The 16,450-nt window shown below is 40.2% G+C and overlaps 2 protein-coding genes across 2 annotated transcripts; one reads left to right on the top strand and one right to left on the bottom strand.

Annotated features, from left to right (window-relative positions):
• Positions 1-592: 592 nt before the first annotated feature.
• LOC115620498 lies at positions 593-4,906 on the top strand. Its single transcript, XM_030513750.1, has 4 exons — positions 593-799; positions 858-1,004; positions 1,062-1,273; positions 1,335-4,906. Exons 1-4 carry the CDS (start codon positions 620-622, stop codon positions 4,843-4,845), a joined length of 4,050 nt encoding a protein of 1,349 aa, XP_030369610.1. The 5' UTR covers positions 593-619; the 3' UTR covers positions 4,846-4,906.
• A 1,428-nt stretch (positions 4,907-6,334) lies between these two features.
• On the bottom strand, positions 6,335-13,689 carry LOC115621310 (neural Wiskott-Aldrich syndrome protein). Its single transcript, XM_030514924.1, has 7 exons — positions 13,095-13,689; positions 12,424-12,587; positions 8,423-8,650; positions 7,531-8,145; positions 7,279-7,464; positions 7,055-7,219; positions 6,335-6,841 (listed from the first exon to the last, which is right to left on the bottom strand). Exons 2-7 carry the CDS (start codon positions 12,562-12,564, stop codon positions 6,584-6,586), a joined length of 1,593 nt encoding a protein of 530 aa, XP_030370784.1. The 5' UTR covers positions 12,565-12,587; positions 13,095-13,689; the 3' UTR covers positions 6,335-6,583.
• Positions 13,690-16,450: the final 2,761 nt, after the last annotated feature.

Here is a 16,450-nt window from a genome sequence, read left to right as displayed (position 1 = left end):
ATGATTGCAGGAAAGTCCAGTTGTGTATGCAAGAAATTCAAAAAACTTTTAACAAATTTGTTTATTTTCTGTTCAACTGTGTGTCCATACACAACTTAGAAGATTTGCATTTGCGTTATCCATTATGTAACACAATTTAATTTTTTATTGCTCAATTTAATCTGTATAAAAATAGTGTTTTAGTTAAAACAGACAAAAAATAAAATATATTATTCAATAGATTATTCAATAGACAGTTGCATAAATGTATATATTTTATTTTTGAAATACCAATAGTCAAACGCATAAATAAAATATTACAATTTTAAATAGGTTTTAGTTCAATATAAATAAAAAACAATAAAGTTGAAATTAACTAAATTAAACTAAATTACCTAAAATTACTTTGAAAGCTTTCTAAGAGGTTTCTTTCTTCTTTTTTTGTAATGATTTCATTATGGGCATCAAAAAATCGATGCATCGAGTAAAAATAACGATGTCTTTCATGGTAATTCGATGTTTTTTTCTTGCACCGCTATTAGATACGGTCACTCTGTTTCTTTATGGAATAAACAAAAATGCTGCTGCCGCTGCAAAAATTGGTTTAATTTGAACTTAGCAATTAATTAATAAAACCAAAATGGAGCGTTTCGCCTTTAAGATCGATGCAGCGCTACGAGCAAATCTACATAAAATTTGCCGTCTATGTGGAATAGACAATCCGTCTAAGGTGCCCATACTGCTGCCGAATGAGGACATAGTTATAGATTTAGATGAGCCCAGCTTAAGTCAAAAGATATATGATCTGGTAGGGGTTCTGGTGAGTTAGTAAAATCTGAGGATAAAAAAGTTCTCTGCTCAGTTTGATACATCTCTAGGTACGGAAATACGATAAAATGCCACAAACCATTTGCAGTATATGCGTAGATAAAATTAATGATTTTTACGAGTTCCGTGAGATGTGCTATGCAACGAATACACAAACGCGCGAATTGTTGGGTCTAAAGCCATTGGAGCCACAAAAGGTAAGTTGAGGTAGCAAGAATAAACAATTAATTTAATTTATGTGCTTTTTCCAAAAGCTTATCGATTTGAAGCCGATTGTTAATGCGAAGGGTGTGCCGGTGCCCGTAGTCTCGACCAATAAGCGGGGACGCAAACGCAAATCAGATGAAACTGCTGGGAGCAGCTCTAAAATCAGTCCAGAAATACAAGTGGATGTTATTAAAAAGGAACGTGAATCAATTGCAACCACACGCAAAAAGCTTCGCCTTCAACCAGCCAAGACAGAGATGTAAGATTTCATATATTTAAAAAATATTTTTTTTTAAGTTTTTCTCATCGCAAATTTACAGCAAAGAGGAGCAGCCGGAAAATGTTGCACCGACCTGCGCTGTCGAAACTGCCAAAACGTTTGCTAAAAAGACTCGTAAATCTGCCTGTACGGTCTGCGGCGAAAAATTTGAGACCAAGGAGCTAGCGGAGAAGCACAGAGGAGTGGAACATGTGCCCACCATAACACGATACTATTGCAACGCCTGCGATCAAACTCACAACAATAACAGCGACATCAAGGCCCATCTACTATGGCACAAGCTGTCCAAATCACCATTTAAGTGTCCGCTCTGCGATGTTGAGTTGTCCAACAACTACGCTTTTAGTCGGCACATGCGAGATCACACGGTGGTGACGCCCCTCCAGCTTCAAGTCTTTGACCGCGAGTGTCCGCTCTGCAAGAAAACATTTGTAACTAATTACTTCTATAATACCCATCCTTGTGCAATACGGGCGCGCAAGTGCGGCGGCTGCAATCGCACATTGGGTAGTGAGATCACTTATATGAGGCATGCGGCGACCTGTCCTAAGATTTACCTAACTCATTCGAAGCACATTCTGCCCGAGGCTGCCAATATTGAAGACCAGATGCGCATTAAGAACGAGGTTGGCGTCGATGACACCACTGATGCACTGACAATGCAACCAAAGGTACGAATGAAGCGACTCTCATCATCCAAAGGCAGAAGCAGTGCCGACGAGGCGCCGGATATGGCTAGCACTTATGACGGTGATGATGTGGACATGCAACCGATCGTATTAATGGAGCGTTTGGCATCGCCTCTGGTTCGCGAGGCGGCCGGGCCAAACAAACTTGGCGCCCCAAAATCTAAGAGCAGTGAGCGCGTTTCCTCCAAAAAATACCTTAAGAGGGTGGATCAGCTGTTAAGAAGCACCATTAACACACTAACTAGTATTAAGCATGAGCCAGAAGTGCACATACATGACACTGGGCCGCCTGTTGAACAGACGGACAGCGATGTAGATGACGAGCCAGCAGATACTTGCGATGATTTCCATGCTGCTGATGACGATAGCGATGCGGAGGAGCTGAACAATGCAACTGCTGATATTGCAGCAGCGCAAAAGGAAGAGGTGCCGAACATAGCTGTGAAGCAGGAGCCCATCGACGAGGCGCTTGGGAGGCAGCCCTTGGAGGAAGTGGCAAGTGATGGGGTGTATATAAAGCAAGAACCAAAACCGTTTGCACTAAAATTGAAAATTACCAAGAATCATGGGCAGCTAAATTCATCGCTAGTGGATGAAAATGAAGAAACGCAAACGAAAAGTTCAAAAAAGAAAAAGAAAAGAAAACACAAAGAGCGGAACAAGGAAACGGAGATGCCCGCGCCCGTCGACAGTGCCCAAATGGAGGCTGAGGAAACTGCAAGCAGCAATTTCAGTGTTAACATCAAACAAGAACGTCTGGACGATGGATATCAAGATACAACTAGTCAGTCTAGAGACGCAGAATCGGCAGCCGGAAGCACTGTGATGACGAGCATACCTATGACTCAATTTGAAGACGGTAGCTACGAATACCCCAGGCAGGAAGCAGAAGAATTCACTCAGCCAGCGCCTGGAGTGGAGACTGAGCCAGAGGATGTAAAACCTAATCGCTTGGAGCTCGATCGTATGTTAAAAATAGCGCATGTGGCCAGTGGTGTGGATATGGGCGAGGAAGATATGCAATTAGAAAATTCCATCGCAGCATCATCCAATGAAAGCAACGTCAACAAAACAACGAGTCAAGAAGCTACACCCAAACCGAAGTCTTCAAAACTTACGGCCCGGAAAAGCGTAGGCGGTATTCCACGTAAAAAAGCATTGGATCGCAAGCCAACTTCTGACGATAAGGATGCTCGACCGTCAGTAAGTGAAGCTACTTGTATGTTAGCTAGTGCGGCTGCTGTGAAACCGGCTAGTGAAGCGGCTGCTGTGTTGCTTCCGACGCTGCCTCAAATAGTCGCTATCGAATCCGGCGCAGTCGCTTCATTTGAAGGCATTGCTGGCGTGACCATCAAACCGGAGCCTTGTAATCGCGGCTATGCTGATGAAATGCAGCAGGAAGAAGAGCAGTGTTTGCATGAAAATGAGAATGCTCACAATAATGAAATGCAGCAGGAAGATGATGAGCGTGTTGATGAAATAAATCACAATGATAAAATTGACGAGGAAGCAGCATATATAAGTAGTCTAGACTTCAACAATGTGCGTGTAAAACAGGAGAAAGATTTGGATCTGTCCGATGAACAGTTCGATTCTAATGAACTTGCCACTGACCGTTATAATGGACTGCCGGGCAGTGAATCACATAGCGAAGACGATGACGAGGATAGTTTGTCGTCAGGGGATGAAGCTGAAAAAATGGCAGATGCTGAAGAATTGGAGCGTGCAACACGTATTTATCGCGAAATTGAGCTGATGCCGCTGGAAGAAAACAATGACATTATTGAGCCATTAGTAGCAGCACTAGACGCAGCAGGAAACGAAGTGGAAGAGCCACCAACTGCTATGTCGAAAGAAAACAAAGTTATAAAAGAGCAACCAGCAACATCACCACTAGAAGCAAACACTGAAAACCAAGATATCCCAGTATTAGTAGACAATAATGACGCACAACAACAAAGAGTGCAGGAAACAAACTATATAGAAGAGGAAACAACACCAGCAACGGAAAATAATAGTGAACAACCACCACATCCAGAGCTCCAGGCATCAAACTATATGGTAGATGAAAAAGCGCCAGCACTAGAAAAAAATAATGACCCAACTCAAGAGATAGGGGAGACAAGTGCAATAGAAAAAGAAAAAACGCCAGCAGTGGTAGAAAATACTCATGTAGAAGAAATACTAGTTCCAAAACTTCAGGAGAATACGGAAATGAAAACAGAGGCAATGCCAGCAGTGGAAGAAAACAATGCCATACAAGAGCTACCAGAACCAGCATTTGGTTTTGTCATAACCAGCGTATGCAGTGGCGTAGATGCACCAGAGATTGCAGCAAATAGTAGCTACACTCCCACAGATGAGGAAGCTGCTATTAGCCACGAAGATACCATCAGCGCACCCAAAGACTGTGAAGCAGAGGCGCAGCCTATAAGCGACAATACTGCCGTCTTTCCAAACTGTCCACCTATTGATGAGGAGCAACAAAATGTGCTCAATCAATTGTCAGCTGATCAATTGCCACAGTTGTCCATGGAAATGGAGCCACCATTAATACCAGCGCCACAAGAGCCGGAATCATCCACCCCTACATCTATATCCGGGGAGTCGCAATGTTCCACGAGCAATATTAGCAATATTAACGCCTGCGACGAAGCTCTTGCATCTTTAAATGGCGTCGTGCAAAACGAAGAGACTGAAAATCGAATCAACGAGCAACATCAGCAAGAGCAACTGCAGCAGCAACGTTGCCAGGACGATGATTTCAACATTAACGAAATAGCGGAGAACAACAACAATGCAAACATAGAACGGGAACTGCAAGACGATGCGAATGGTGCTCAGGAAAATCTCAACACATAGATTAAAAAAAAGCTTGTTATTACTGCGACGCGATTCTTATAATATAGGCCCACTTCCCATTGCTCCCAGTGTTTATTATTTAGGCCATAAATGTAAGCTAAGGAAATTAGGAGGCATACACCATTTGTTGTGTAGGCTATCCAATTTTTTTGTAACTGCTAGTTTCCAACTTACCAAATTCAAATCAAATTAGATATCCATTAGAACCTTAACTGTATACATACGTAGATGTAGCAACAAACGCAAGTACAGAATACTTTAACAATATTCATACTAACTTCATTAATGTAAATGCATATCCCTTAAGTGGTGTCACTAACAAATTTATGCATAAGTTATAATAAAGGAAATAATAGTACATACTATATAGTAACCCAACGCAGCTCTTAGAATTGGTTTGACTTTCTTTTAATTAAATACGAGTATGCGCGGAATTTCCATTAATTTAAGGACAAAATATCCACTAATGTATTATTGGATTAAATATTCACAACTTTATTGAAGTAATTACATAAATTAATGGCTTATTAATTACACAATTACAGTTACACATGCGTACACATTGATTCATTATTGATTACACGCTCAAACACTCTGTGGTTGGTTTTTCTTTTCTCCCCTTTTCGTTTTTTCTTTGTTTTAGTAAGAAAATAAAAATGACTACATAATTTTTGCATTAAATGCAGAACTAATAACAACAAAAATACAGATAGTAATGTTCAGTTTTGGTTAAACTCATTCATCTTGTGGGTTAAGTTAGGTTTTTAAATACAGCTTCTTCCCAAGAAGCCAAGGAAGCATCATGTTCTGCCTAACAATATCATAAATGTTCTATGTTGCAACCGGAAATACATTTGTTGTTTGCGAACAGCGTATATAATATTCATTCATTTAATCTGAATACTGCTAATATTTTTATAATTGAGCAAAACACATTTATGATTATGTTGCGAGTGCAATTCAAAAACTTTAAAATGTATCGGACAAATTTGAAACATATTTATATTTATAATACATATGTACGATTACATGTATGTATGTTGTGGTTTTTATTTTCGTAAACTGTTCAAGTGTTGGAGTTGCGGTTCCTTTCAGTTCTTAGACTTGCCTAAAAAATGACACTGCTAAATGCTAAAAACGTAAATGGGAGGAAGCCCATGTCAATATAAATGTTGTCTAGGATTGCAGCAGTTTACGCACATTTTCATACATTTCCTATAATTTTTCTTTCCAATTGAACAGGCCAAGGGAGCATAATTCAACAGCTTAAGCTTTTGGTATTTTTTCAACAGGTTGTTGCTTTTTTTGGCACAGTATACTGAACAAATTTAGACTACGTAAGTAGGTGTATAAGTAAGATATTATTCAATTTGCATATTATATATCAGACGCATACGAGTACATATATTCTATATTTAATATAAATATTGTTTGTTATAATTGAGCAGGTTAAGAGGACATGCAAATATTCAAAAAAAAAAACGGGCTATTTCAAGTTTTAGTTTAGTTTTTAATAATTTGTTATTGATGTTTACTGTTGTTGTTGTTATTCAACTAACGAGGTGAGATAATTCACTAAACAGTATTTACAGATTTATCGTGGGATAAATCAAAATGCCAAAGCACTCATTTAATTATTGCTCCTATTTGGAATTACTTCTCCATACATCTCGACCAGCAAAACTATACATGCCACCGATGTACATATGTATGTATGTATATGTGTAAGTGGCGCGCCCTAATCATCCCATTCGTCATCGTTGGTCGACGATTCACTCTCATCGTCAGAGGATTGCATGACCTCCTCCCGTTTTCTTAAAGCCCGGCGCAATGCATCAGCCAGGGCATCAGTTCCGTTTTCGCCATCATCGCTGTTGCGGGGAGTGCTCAGTTCACGATTGGCCGCTGGTCGTAGTTCAATACCCAAACGTATTTCAGACATCAGCTCACTGCGAGAGTCACCGCTGCCGGTGCTGACTGCAGATTGGTCCACTTTCTGCAGAGGAAGAGAATATATTTTGTCAATTATTTAACATATGTTGCAATCATTTCTATGTGATATTTTTCAAAAAGTAAATAAGGGCAAATAACTTGCATTCCACTTGTACATACAAGTATATACCAATAACTTGGCAACAAATAAGTCATTGTCAGAATATATTTTATCAGCTGATAAAAATCTCCACTCATATTTGTGAGCAACCCTCACCTTTAGCGTGGTACCCTTCCGAATGGCGTCCATAAGAGCGTTGCGCGGGTCCGGCTGTGCGGGCGCCGCTGCTACTTTGGCTGCTTGAGTTGGTGCGAGGGTCGTCTTTATTGTAGGTATTTCCGCAGGAGGCATGGGAGGAGGTGGCGGCGGTGGTGGAGGTGGCTGTAAGTAAACGACCTTAATAATTGCTGTGGGTCAAACAAAATGCTCATGCTACTTACTGCAACGGTTGGAGCGGTGACCGGCGCTGATGGTGGCGGTGCTGTTGTTATGGGTGGTGGTCTGCTGGGTGGCGCCGGTGCACGCGATGCACCTGGCACTGTTGTGGGCACGGGTGGTGGCGGTTGTCGTACCGGTGGTGGTGGCGGAGGCGCAGTTCTTTGGGTGGATGCGTTTCCATTCTGTGCCTGCAAGCCAATGAAGCATAAAGAATGTTATAATACATATAATATAGGCATGGAATGGTGACTTACATGATGTTGCCGACTGGGCACAGGTGGCGGCATATGCTGTGTAGGTTCCGTGGGAGATTCCACCTGCTCCTGCTTAACGGAAGCCAGCACATTATTGGTCTGTATGAAGTCATAGATGAATGCACGCGTGTCACGATCCTTTAGCTGATTTTCGGAAACTCCTGCCTTCGCAAAGAATTGATTTAGCATCTCGTCATTTTCGTTGCCCGTTAGATCGAAGCCCTTGTTGGCGTCCCAGCCCACATGACTGATGTGCACGAAATTCATGGGCTGGCTAATGTCCGCTTTGGTTACTTTGCGCTTCTTATCTTTGGCAGCGGCGGACAAACCAAAACTGCTGGGTATGAAGTTTTTCGTCGGCGCTGGCGTCAATGTTACAGAGTTAATTTTGTTGTTGCGTATCTGGACACCACTGTCGGTAGCGCTTGTGGCTGCTGCAGGACGCAACGGTTCTCGCGGCACAGGTGGCACTGGCGCATTCGGGGCTTGCTGAGCCTTCTGACGATTTCGTTTCTCCAGTCGTTTTCGATTCCGCGTCTCAATAGTTTTGTCGACAATGCGAAAGAACGCATGGCACTCATCCTCAGATACAAAATTGAGGCCGACGTGACCATCCTATGGTAGACAATGAAAAGTAAGTCAGAAGATATGCATGCTTGGATATAAAATAAAACAAGAAAGGAACGCTACAGTTAATCGGGTTCAAAAAGGTTTACTTCTGATATCGGGCTTTCATTGAAAAACTCTTTTAAATAAACCTCTCATTGAGATATTTATTGTAACTCCAAATTAAAGACAGCGAAAAAGTCTCCAGAGCTTGGTTAATATAAAATTGATTTAAATTAAAGCTAAGTAGTTATCTAACCCTTCTACCCTAAGGGGATTTACTTACGCTGCCTTCGAAGGTGAGGAGGAAGGGACGCGATTTAACAATTTGCATGTCATCGTAGACTTCGTGTTCCCAAATCAGCTCGCTCTTGATAAGGCAATAAGCTCGCAGGAAATACGAACGTAAGGCGCTGTCCTTCACAAAACAAATAACGCCCGTATGTTTCTTCTTCCAGTGCGAATGTGCTGAGCCTTCGGTCTTGAAGATCTGCACCACGGCAGTGCTTAGTGTCTGAAAAGAGAGTGGCACATTCGAAAAATGATTACGTTGAACACTTTTATAGTCAGACAAAGACGCTTCGAAATTATCTAACACAATATTAATTCAGACGACACCTTCGATTTGCGCCTCATTTGAATGCAACTGCCAAATGTGACGTCAACGATTGGGCGAGTGTGAAGCGATTGGGATTGGTATGAACTTGCGCGGTCGAGTTGAGAAACTCATCTGACTTTCGGTTTCGTAGCGTTGCGCCGAGGCTTCGGCTTTGGCTGGGCTTTGAGCAATGCAGTGGTCTGCGTACGCAAATATCGCTCATTTGAATACCGATTAGCTTGGCTTTTGTCAACAAGCCATTCAGTCAGGCAGTTAGCCCCAACCAATGACCGCCGCATCATCTTCAGCTTTTCATTCAAGTGGGCAAGTCGTTGCACATCAAGTTGGCATTTGGCTGACAGTAGCCACTAATCTGGCCGCTTGGCATGGCGGGCACGTACATATTGATAGCAGCATGTCGCCAGCAAAGCTTTGTTAGCTGCAGTCGGTTCGATGTTGTCAGTCTTCTGCAGAGGTACCCGTAGCTGGCAGACCGACGACATTCGTAGACGCACTTCTGTGCAATTTCCATTTCGTAGGCAAACTCAGATTTTCAGTTCTTCAATTCTGACTCTCAGGCGTCGTTGCGACGGAAATGCGTTTTGTAATTTAAGACCTCGTTTATTGCCATTGATATATGAAAGAGACAGTGAAGAGGAAATGGCACGGTTTGATGGCGCCACATGGCGAAGGCCACAAAACTGCCGCATTTATAAGTTCAAAAAGTTGCTGGCAAAATGGCAATTTTGCAACTGCATTCGGTCAAGGGGATTGTGGAAAAGCACTTTACATATCATTGAGAATAAACAATAGTGCCAAAAATATAAACACATTGATCAAAAAGGACATACTAAGTTAAAAGCTTAAACAAAGACTTAAAAAGGGGAATATCGGATATTCAAAGTGCCCTCAACAAATTTTTAAATAAAGGCTTTATATATTGTATGAACAAAGTAAAAGTAAGAAGTTTTAAATTATTTACATTTAATTTGGTTTAAATTTCAATCTAAAAGTTGCAAATCGATTTTCTATTGGTTACTATTCTTTCCAGAAATCTGCTTAGTCTCAGAAAGTAAATATATCATTTAAAGAAACAGTTTATATACGTTCAATTTATAATTATCTATGCGAACATTCTCGACCTGCATGACTCCAATATCTCTAGCAAGCCATTACCGTATCAATAGATAACAAATTTGGTGATTCCCCAAAAACCGTAACAAGTAAAATTAAAAATCGGTACCCTGCACAGCTTTAAAATTTGTAAATATTGACATATTTATGGTTTCTGATATTTTCTCTGGCTGATATTGTAAAATTTGGATATACTATGTATATAAATTCATGTATTCATGTCTGTACAATTGAAGCTTTAACTATAGTTAATGGGAATGCACAAAATTTTGATACACATTTGATTGACCTCTTGCTCTAAACGTAAGAGATGTTGACAAGAGGCTTAAATGAGCGCGATTTGCAACCCACACAGGCACAACAAAACACACACAAGCATACACATGTCAGACATTGACGATACAAGTGCGAAATTGTAGACATTTGAATTTTTATTGATGTTTAGCTCGGCTCTGTTCGTGTACCCAGAGTATACATATAAGAGTGTGTGTGTGGACATAAATAGTAATGTAAAATGATGTCTTGCCTTCTATGTACATATGTACAAGCTGTATGTTTCTTTCAAGCAAGCATTTTGAATCGAATGGCAAAACATAAAACAACAACAAAAGCCTGTCAACTCAACTTGGCTTAGTCGTAGCTTTTGGGGGCAAGGGAGTAGCCGCACATAAGCCCAACAATATATGTATGTATATGCATGCATACATATATATGTATGTATGTATGTAGTATGTCTGTATGTATATACAAACGTGTAGATGTACATACATATGCATGTATGTATGTATGGTTTGCGTGTATATTTGCTTGAGGTATTAAGCAGCACAGCAGCTGAAGAGACGAACATAAACAGCAATTAGAAAGTCCAACTTGGTTGCTTTTAAATGTGTAGAAATATGCGTTAAATATACAAATATAAAAATACAAGAGACGAGACAAAACGATGCGAATAACAACAACTAAATACAACAATAACAACAACAACAAAATACAGCAATAAGTGAACTGTAAAGAGAAGTGAACTATACTAAGTAAGCAGTGCCTGCGATGTGTTAGATAAGTGAAGCGGTTCCATTTTGCAGGGACAGACAGAGAGACAGACGGGGGTATACTTCTTTCGGCCTTTAACGTTTGCCGGTAGCTACAGTAACAACCAAAGCTGCAACAGTAAACGAACGACTCTGGCAACAAATTGGCTGTGTCATCAACCGCAGCAGGTATGCAGTCTTTTCTGAAGTGTTACTGTTTCTGTTGTTGTTATTGTTGTACCAGCATGTAACTAATATGCACGGCAAAATGTGCAGTTTATGGTTAGCAGTTAGTGCAACGTAAAGTCAAACGAGATATTACAAATGGAGTCACAATTTGATGGTTGCCAATTGTTGTTTGGCTCTGCATGGAAAGTTGAAAATAACCAAATTTTCAATTAGAGTATTAACGAATGTATAGGTCTTCAGACTCTTTAATGTGTACGTTCAAAACTGTTCTAACAAACTTTGTAATTATTCTGAAAAACCAACCAAAAACGTCACTTGTTTGGTTAAATATATAACACCCGCTTTAAAAAGTCTGTTTTAAGCTAAATATGAATCAATTTTTTATTAATTTAAACAGCTCTTACTATTTTGGCAATGATATTCAATATTCGAAACATACAAAAATCCGGTCCTCTTGATTTGCTGATCGTTAAAATACCTGCATACAGGTTCTCATTTCCCAGCTATTTATGCCAAACACTATGTTCCCTTTCGTTTCTAGTGAAATATAGCTGGGATTATACTAAATAATGTGAAACATAGTTAAGAGTAATTTAAGTTTTAACAAGTCGTTTGGCCATAAAGACACATTTCTCAACATTTTTTAAGACACTAAAAATATCGTTGCGTGCTGTTATCTACTGGCATTGGGACTGTGGTTGTTGTCGCAGATAAGATAAGTTGGGTCGATTAATTTGTATTTATCAATTGCAAAAGCTTAGCGAGTTAAGTGCTATAATGTTTGCTTTCTTCTGAGTTTCAAATGCAGCTTTGCAAACAGCACGAACCATTTTATGAGTATCGTTAGTTTTGCCAGTTGTCTGTGAAAATTGTGGACAACAACTGGCTATAATCACCATGCTGCTGACTAAACATTAATTGTTTTGCAGTTTATAACAATACTTGCTGATAAGAATAACAAAGTCGATTACTAAGCGCTGCTACTACGCTCCGATTAGTGTTATAGTTTGCAGGCAACGAAACTAACCTAACGGTTGAAAATTAGAACATGGCACCGATATGATGCCTATCAGTTTACAAAATGAGTGTCAAATTTTGCAACTGTTATGCATATAATTTGTTTGGCACTGGAACAGGCCCTGGCCCAACTGCTCCGTAATTAAGGGGCACTTGGGAATGCGTTGTTCATAAAACAGCAATAAAACATTTATGTATACATATGTATAGGGTGTCTGTTTGTTGGTATAATGCGGGTATGTCGTCATATTCATCAGTTGCATTAATCATACTAAATTGTGGCTTTCAATCACCATCAGCAGTGAACAAGAATTGACTCACCTGACACTTTTTTCCTAAAAGCTTGAAAACAGCTTCGTTCTCCTCCTGCAACAGTTGCGAGCTGCCAGCGTTCAATTTGGGACGCTGCATTCCCACTGACTGTGGACCATCCTGTGACCTCATGGTGCTCGTTCTGCTCATTTATGCGGCGGCGCAACTGCTTTCTGGATTCGGGGTATTAAATGCGCGCATATGAATACATATTATTTTGTATGTCGGATACAATGGGCAAAAAACCATGAATTTCGCGTTAAAGCAGATAAACAAGAGCAGAAAACTTAACCGAGAAATGCGTTTGTTTAATTTAATAAAAACAGATAGCGTAGCCGTAGCCCCACAGCCGTCGTCGATGAACCCGATTATAATAACACAATTATTGCGAAAAAGTGGGCAACTGGATTCTGTTTTTGTCTGTATGTGAATCGAATAAACATGAATGAAAAATGCAAGAAGCACAGCGCGTACAGAAAAAAATGAAATAATAACGTTAAGCGAACCAGCGACGTAGGCAGAGGCAGTGTCGTACGGCGACTATATAATGTAAACGTTGTGAACGGGGCGATGGCGGTAGCGGCGGCGGCGACAGAGCCAGCGACAGAGTAGCTGCGTAAGCGATGAGGTTGAGTCACAGCCAGCCACAGCACTAGGGCTTGGTTGGCGGTTGTTTGTACCTTCAGCGAGCGCTGGGCGATGGCTGTTATCTTTGGCAACACCAACACCAAACTGATTAGGCTTGCGGTTGTGGGAATGTGTGTGTGAATACTATTTGCCCAAATGAAGATATCTGCGACACTAAATTCTCCAACTGGCCGAGCCGTCAACGCTTATGACAACAACAACACCTGTCTGTTCGTATGTCCGTAAGTGCGTTCGATCCTTTTAGGCAGGCAGTCCAGGTGGGGGCTAAGATGGAAATAGACTAAACAACAACAGCAGCAGTTGCAGCAGCGTTCACGTCAAGGTCTTTTGGCATCGTACGTCTGCCTCAACACGATTTTATGTGTTCACGCTAGAAATCATTGATTTTTTCGCGTTATTTTTACTTTTGCTGGCACACACACTACACTTTATGCTGGTGTTAAGCTTTTGCTTATTTGCTCGAAAAATTATGGTAAACTTTTGGTCTCCGCTCAGAGCATATTTTTTTTACTACTGCGAACAAAGTCGTCAGATATAGGCTGCAGCAAGGCGCGCACTTTGCACTAGTAATTTAGACGAAGCATTTACACTGCAGCATTGAATTACTGCTTCGAAACGCGTCTAAATTTACCTAAAACAAATACAAAATGTAGCCTAGGGTTGCCACTTGAGCGAGGCCAGGGCCAGGTGACTTGGCGATGTGCAAGACTGCGTTTAAGTTATCGATAGGTATCGAACAATAAGCTATCGATGGGCAAATGCTGCTGCAGTTAAAGCTCGCTGCTACGTAACTCCCTGATAAGCGGTTTTATGAACGTAAAAGCGCATAAGGTTATGATTGCCACTAATCTTGTTGCAAAATATGTGAATCACTTTATTAATTTGAAATAGTTTGATAAACGGAACTGCGTCATGGTTATGGAAATTAAAAAATATAACAAACTCTACAGCTGAAAATAGTTAAATGCAAAATTTCAACACATCAATCACCACCAACGGTTATAATTGCTCGCATGCCCATAATGCCAACAAGTCTATCAACTTGTCAAAATAACGGCAACGTGTGTGTACGTTGGCATGCGTTTCTGTTGTTATTGTTGTTGCACCATTGTAAATGCACCTGCTGCATACGCATATTCGCGCCTTCACCAAACACCTAATGGAAAAACCAGTTCCAAGACTTTTCTTCCTCGCAAACAACATGCGTTGCATTACGTTAGGCGACGGCTACAACAACAGCAGCACACAGCGGGCATTGTCAAGGTCGACAGCGCAACTTCAGAATACAAAACGTTTAAAATGCAATAAATTGGACCGGAACTTCAAAACTTTGTGGCATGCATGCGCCGGCGCACGCGCTCTGATCATAAACAGCTCATTCTAACCATGCATTTGGGGGGCCAATTAACAAATTGGTTGTAATAACGGTTTCATATTGTCAACCGTCTAAGGCAACATGTGTCGCGCTTCCTCAACACGCCACTAATTGGCATATATCGTGCCTAATTAATTGCATTATTACGAAAATTATATCAGAATCAGAATCCAGCAGGTAGGGGCAACAATCGTGCCCGTCAACTGCAACAGCATTACGTACATATAGTATATTAAGCATTTCACTTTTCACTTTTGCTCACCGCAGTTGCTAACACCTGTGTTAATGTTAATGATAACTAAAGCGTTTGTCATCTTGATTTCCGCTGAGCTTTTATTCTTGTTATACTTTATGCAATACATTTATTTTTATAAATGGCACTTAACTTCCTCGAATGACGAGATTCACATGGGCTGGTGGCTGATGTTGTGCTGTGGATAATTTTAACATTCAACAAAAGTAATAACATGGAATTCTGGGCTCTTCTTACAATGAGTAAAACTCTTAGGCTTGGATATGCTAATTATATGGGCGCGTTTGCGAAGATTAATGCTCCGGTTTGGGAATTTCCTCGGCTTGCGGCATTGAAAACGTGTCTCCATTTTTCCCACAGGATTAGCAACCAGTTAAAATGGATAGTTAGCATATCAAATTGGTGATTATTTATAGACTTAGCGTTAGGAATTCGCTCAGACTCAATTAGCAGCACGTTTAAATGCTCATTTATTAGCCAAAGCTCACCACATGTTGTGTTGGCTGTCAAAATATGTGTAGCCAAGACATGATCGGCCAAACATTTTGCCATATACGAACTCTACATAGACATGTGTATGTATTGTATATGCACATGTAAGTATACGACTATATTCAATTCCTCAAAGTGGCAATAACCGCTTCGTCTGACTCTGAGGCCAAGAATCTGAGGAATGATTGATAACTTCATTTTAGAAACAACCGACAACAGACGCACAACTATTTCAATTAAACCAAAAGACAATTAAACACCAAATGGCAAATCACAAATCTCTCAAATCGGACGACAAATGGCTGCGAAAGAAAGCAAAGCAAGCAGCACAATTCAAAGCAAAGTGTGCGCAAGGTAATTTGTTAATTGATTAGCCATAAATCAATGGCAGCCGCAGCGACGACAATTAGGTACGCTAATTGCTCAACAACTCCGCAATCCACGAAACGAACTTGAACCCGCCCCTCATTGCAGGAGGACAATGCACAAACAACGAAAGAAATAAAAAAACCATTTGACTTTTGTGGTTTCGTAGGCAATTGAAGCGTGCCACCGCTTCTTACCAGCACCTGTTAGCTCTGAACTTGAACTTGGTAACAGCCAACTACCCGTACATATCCCCAACAATGCGGCTTCTACTATTAAACGCTTGACTCGCAACAAACCGACAGCTGACTTAACCAATTTCAGATTGAGATGCATTGTTTTGTGAACATTATTAATTTAAGTTGGTTTTATGGCTTATACTTTTATATCGTTACCTCATTTGTAGGGCCTTTTTTAAAACTCCATTCTGCTTAAATCAACAGTTGTGTTTTTTACTTTTAAGTTTGAAATCATTTGTTCTTAGCTCGCAAATAAAAAATTGTATGTATACTTTATAGTCTACAAGAGCACTAGTTTTAGTTACTTTAAATAATTTACAGAAATCATAATATTTTTTATATTATACCGTTTTGAACACTAAAATAATCTAACTAATAAAAAAGAAAAATTAATTTTACATTTACTGTGTAGCACGGGTTAATAAGTAGTACTAAATAAAAGCGGAAAAACTGGCAACGCATTTTTCGCATAGCATCGCAAAGTGTGTTATTTGTATTAAATTAAAAGCTCCAATCAAGCATGACAGCTGGCTACAAATAATAGCGTGTGTGTAAAGTGACACAGACATTTATGTTTAAGGTTCGCATAAGTGTCGCATTTCATGTTACACATAAAGTCTTTTGTTTTGTGCTTCCGGCAAAAAATAAAAACGTTGCAAACTA

Source organism: Scaptodrosophila lebanonensis, unplaced genomic scaffold (genome assembly GCF_003285725.1).
Source record: "Scaptodrosophila lebanonensis strain 11010-0011.00,11010-0021.00 unplaced genomic scaffold, SlebRS2 tig00000024-arrow-pilon, whole genome shotgun sequence".
NCBI classification, from domain to species: Eukaryota; Metazoa; Arthropoda; class Insecta; order Diptera; family Drosophilidae; genus Scaptodrosophila; species Scaptodrosophila lebanonensis.
This window is presented reverse-complemented; position numbering and strand designations above follow the sequence as displayed.

Coding starts and splice junctions, on each gene's coding strand:
- LOC115620498 (XM_030513750.1), top strand. CDS start 620: ATGGAGCGTTTCGCCTTTAAGATCGATGCAGCGCTACGAGCAAATCTA. Junction 800..857: donor ATGATCTGGTAGGGGTTCTG/GTGAGTTAGTAA, acceptor ATACATCTCTAG/GTACGGAAATACGATAAAAT. Junction 1,274..1,334: donor CAACCAGCCAAGACAGAGAT/GTAAGATTTCAT, acceptor GCAAATTTACAG/CAAAGAGGAGCAGCCGGAAA.
- LOC115621310 (XM_030514924.1), bottom strand. CDS start 12,564: ATGAGCAGAACGAGCACCATGAGGTCACAGGATGGTCCACAGTCAGTG. Junction 8,146..8,422: donor TCCTCACCTTCGAAGGCAGC/GTAAGTAAATCC, acceptor TGTCTACCATAG/GATGGTCACGTCGGCCTCAA. Junction 7,220..7,278: donor TCACCGCTCCAACCGTTGCA/GTAAGTAGCATG, acceptor GTTTACTTACAG/CCACCTCCACCACCGCCGCC.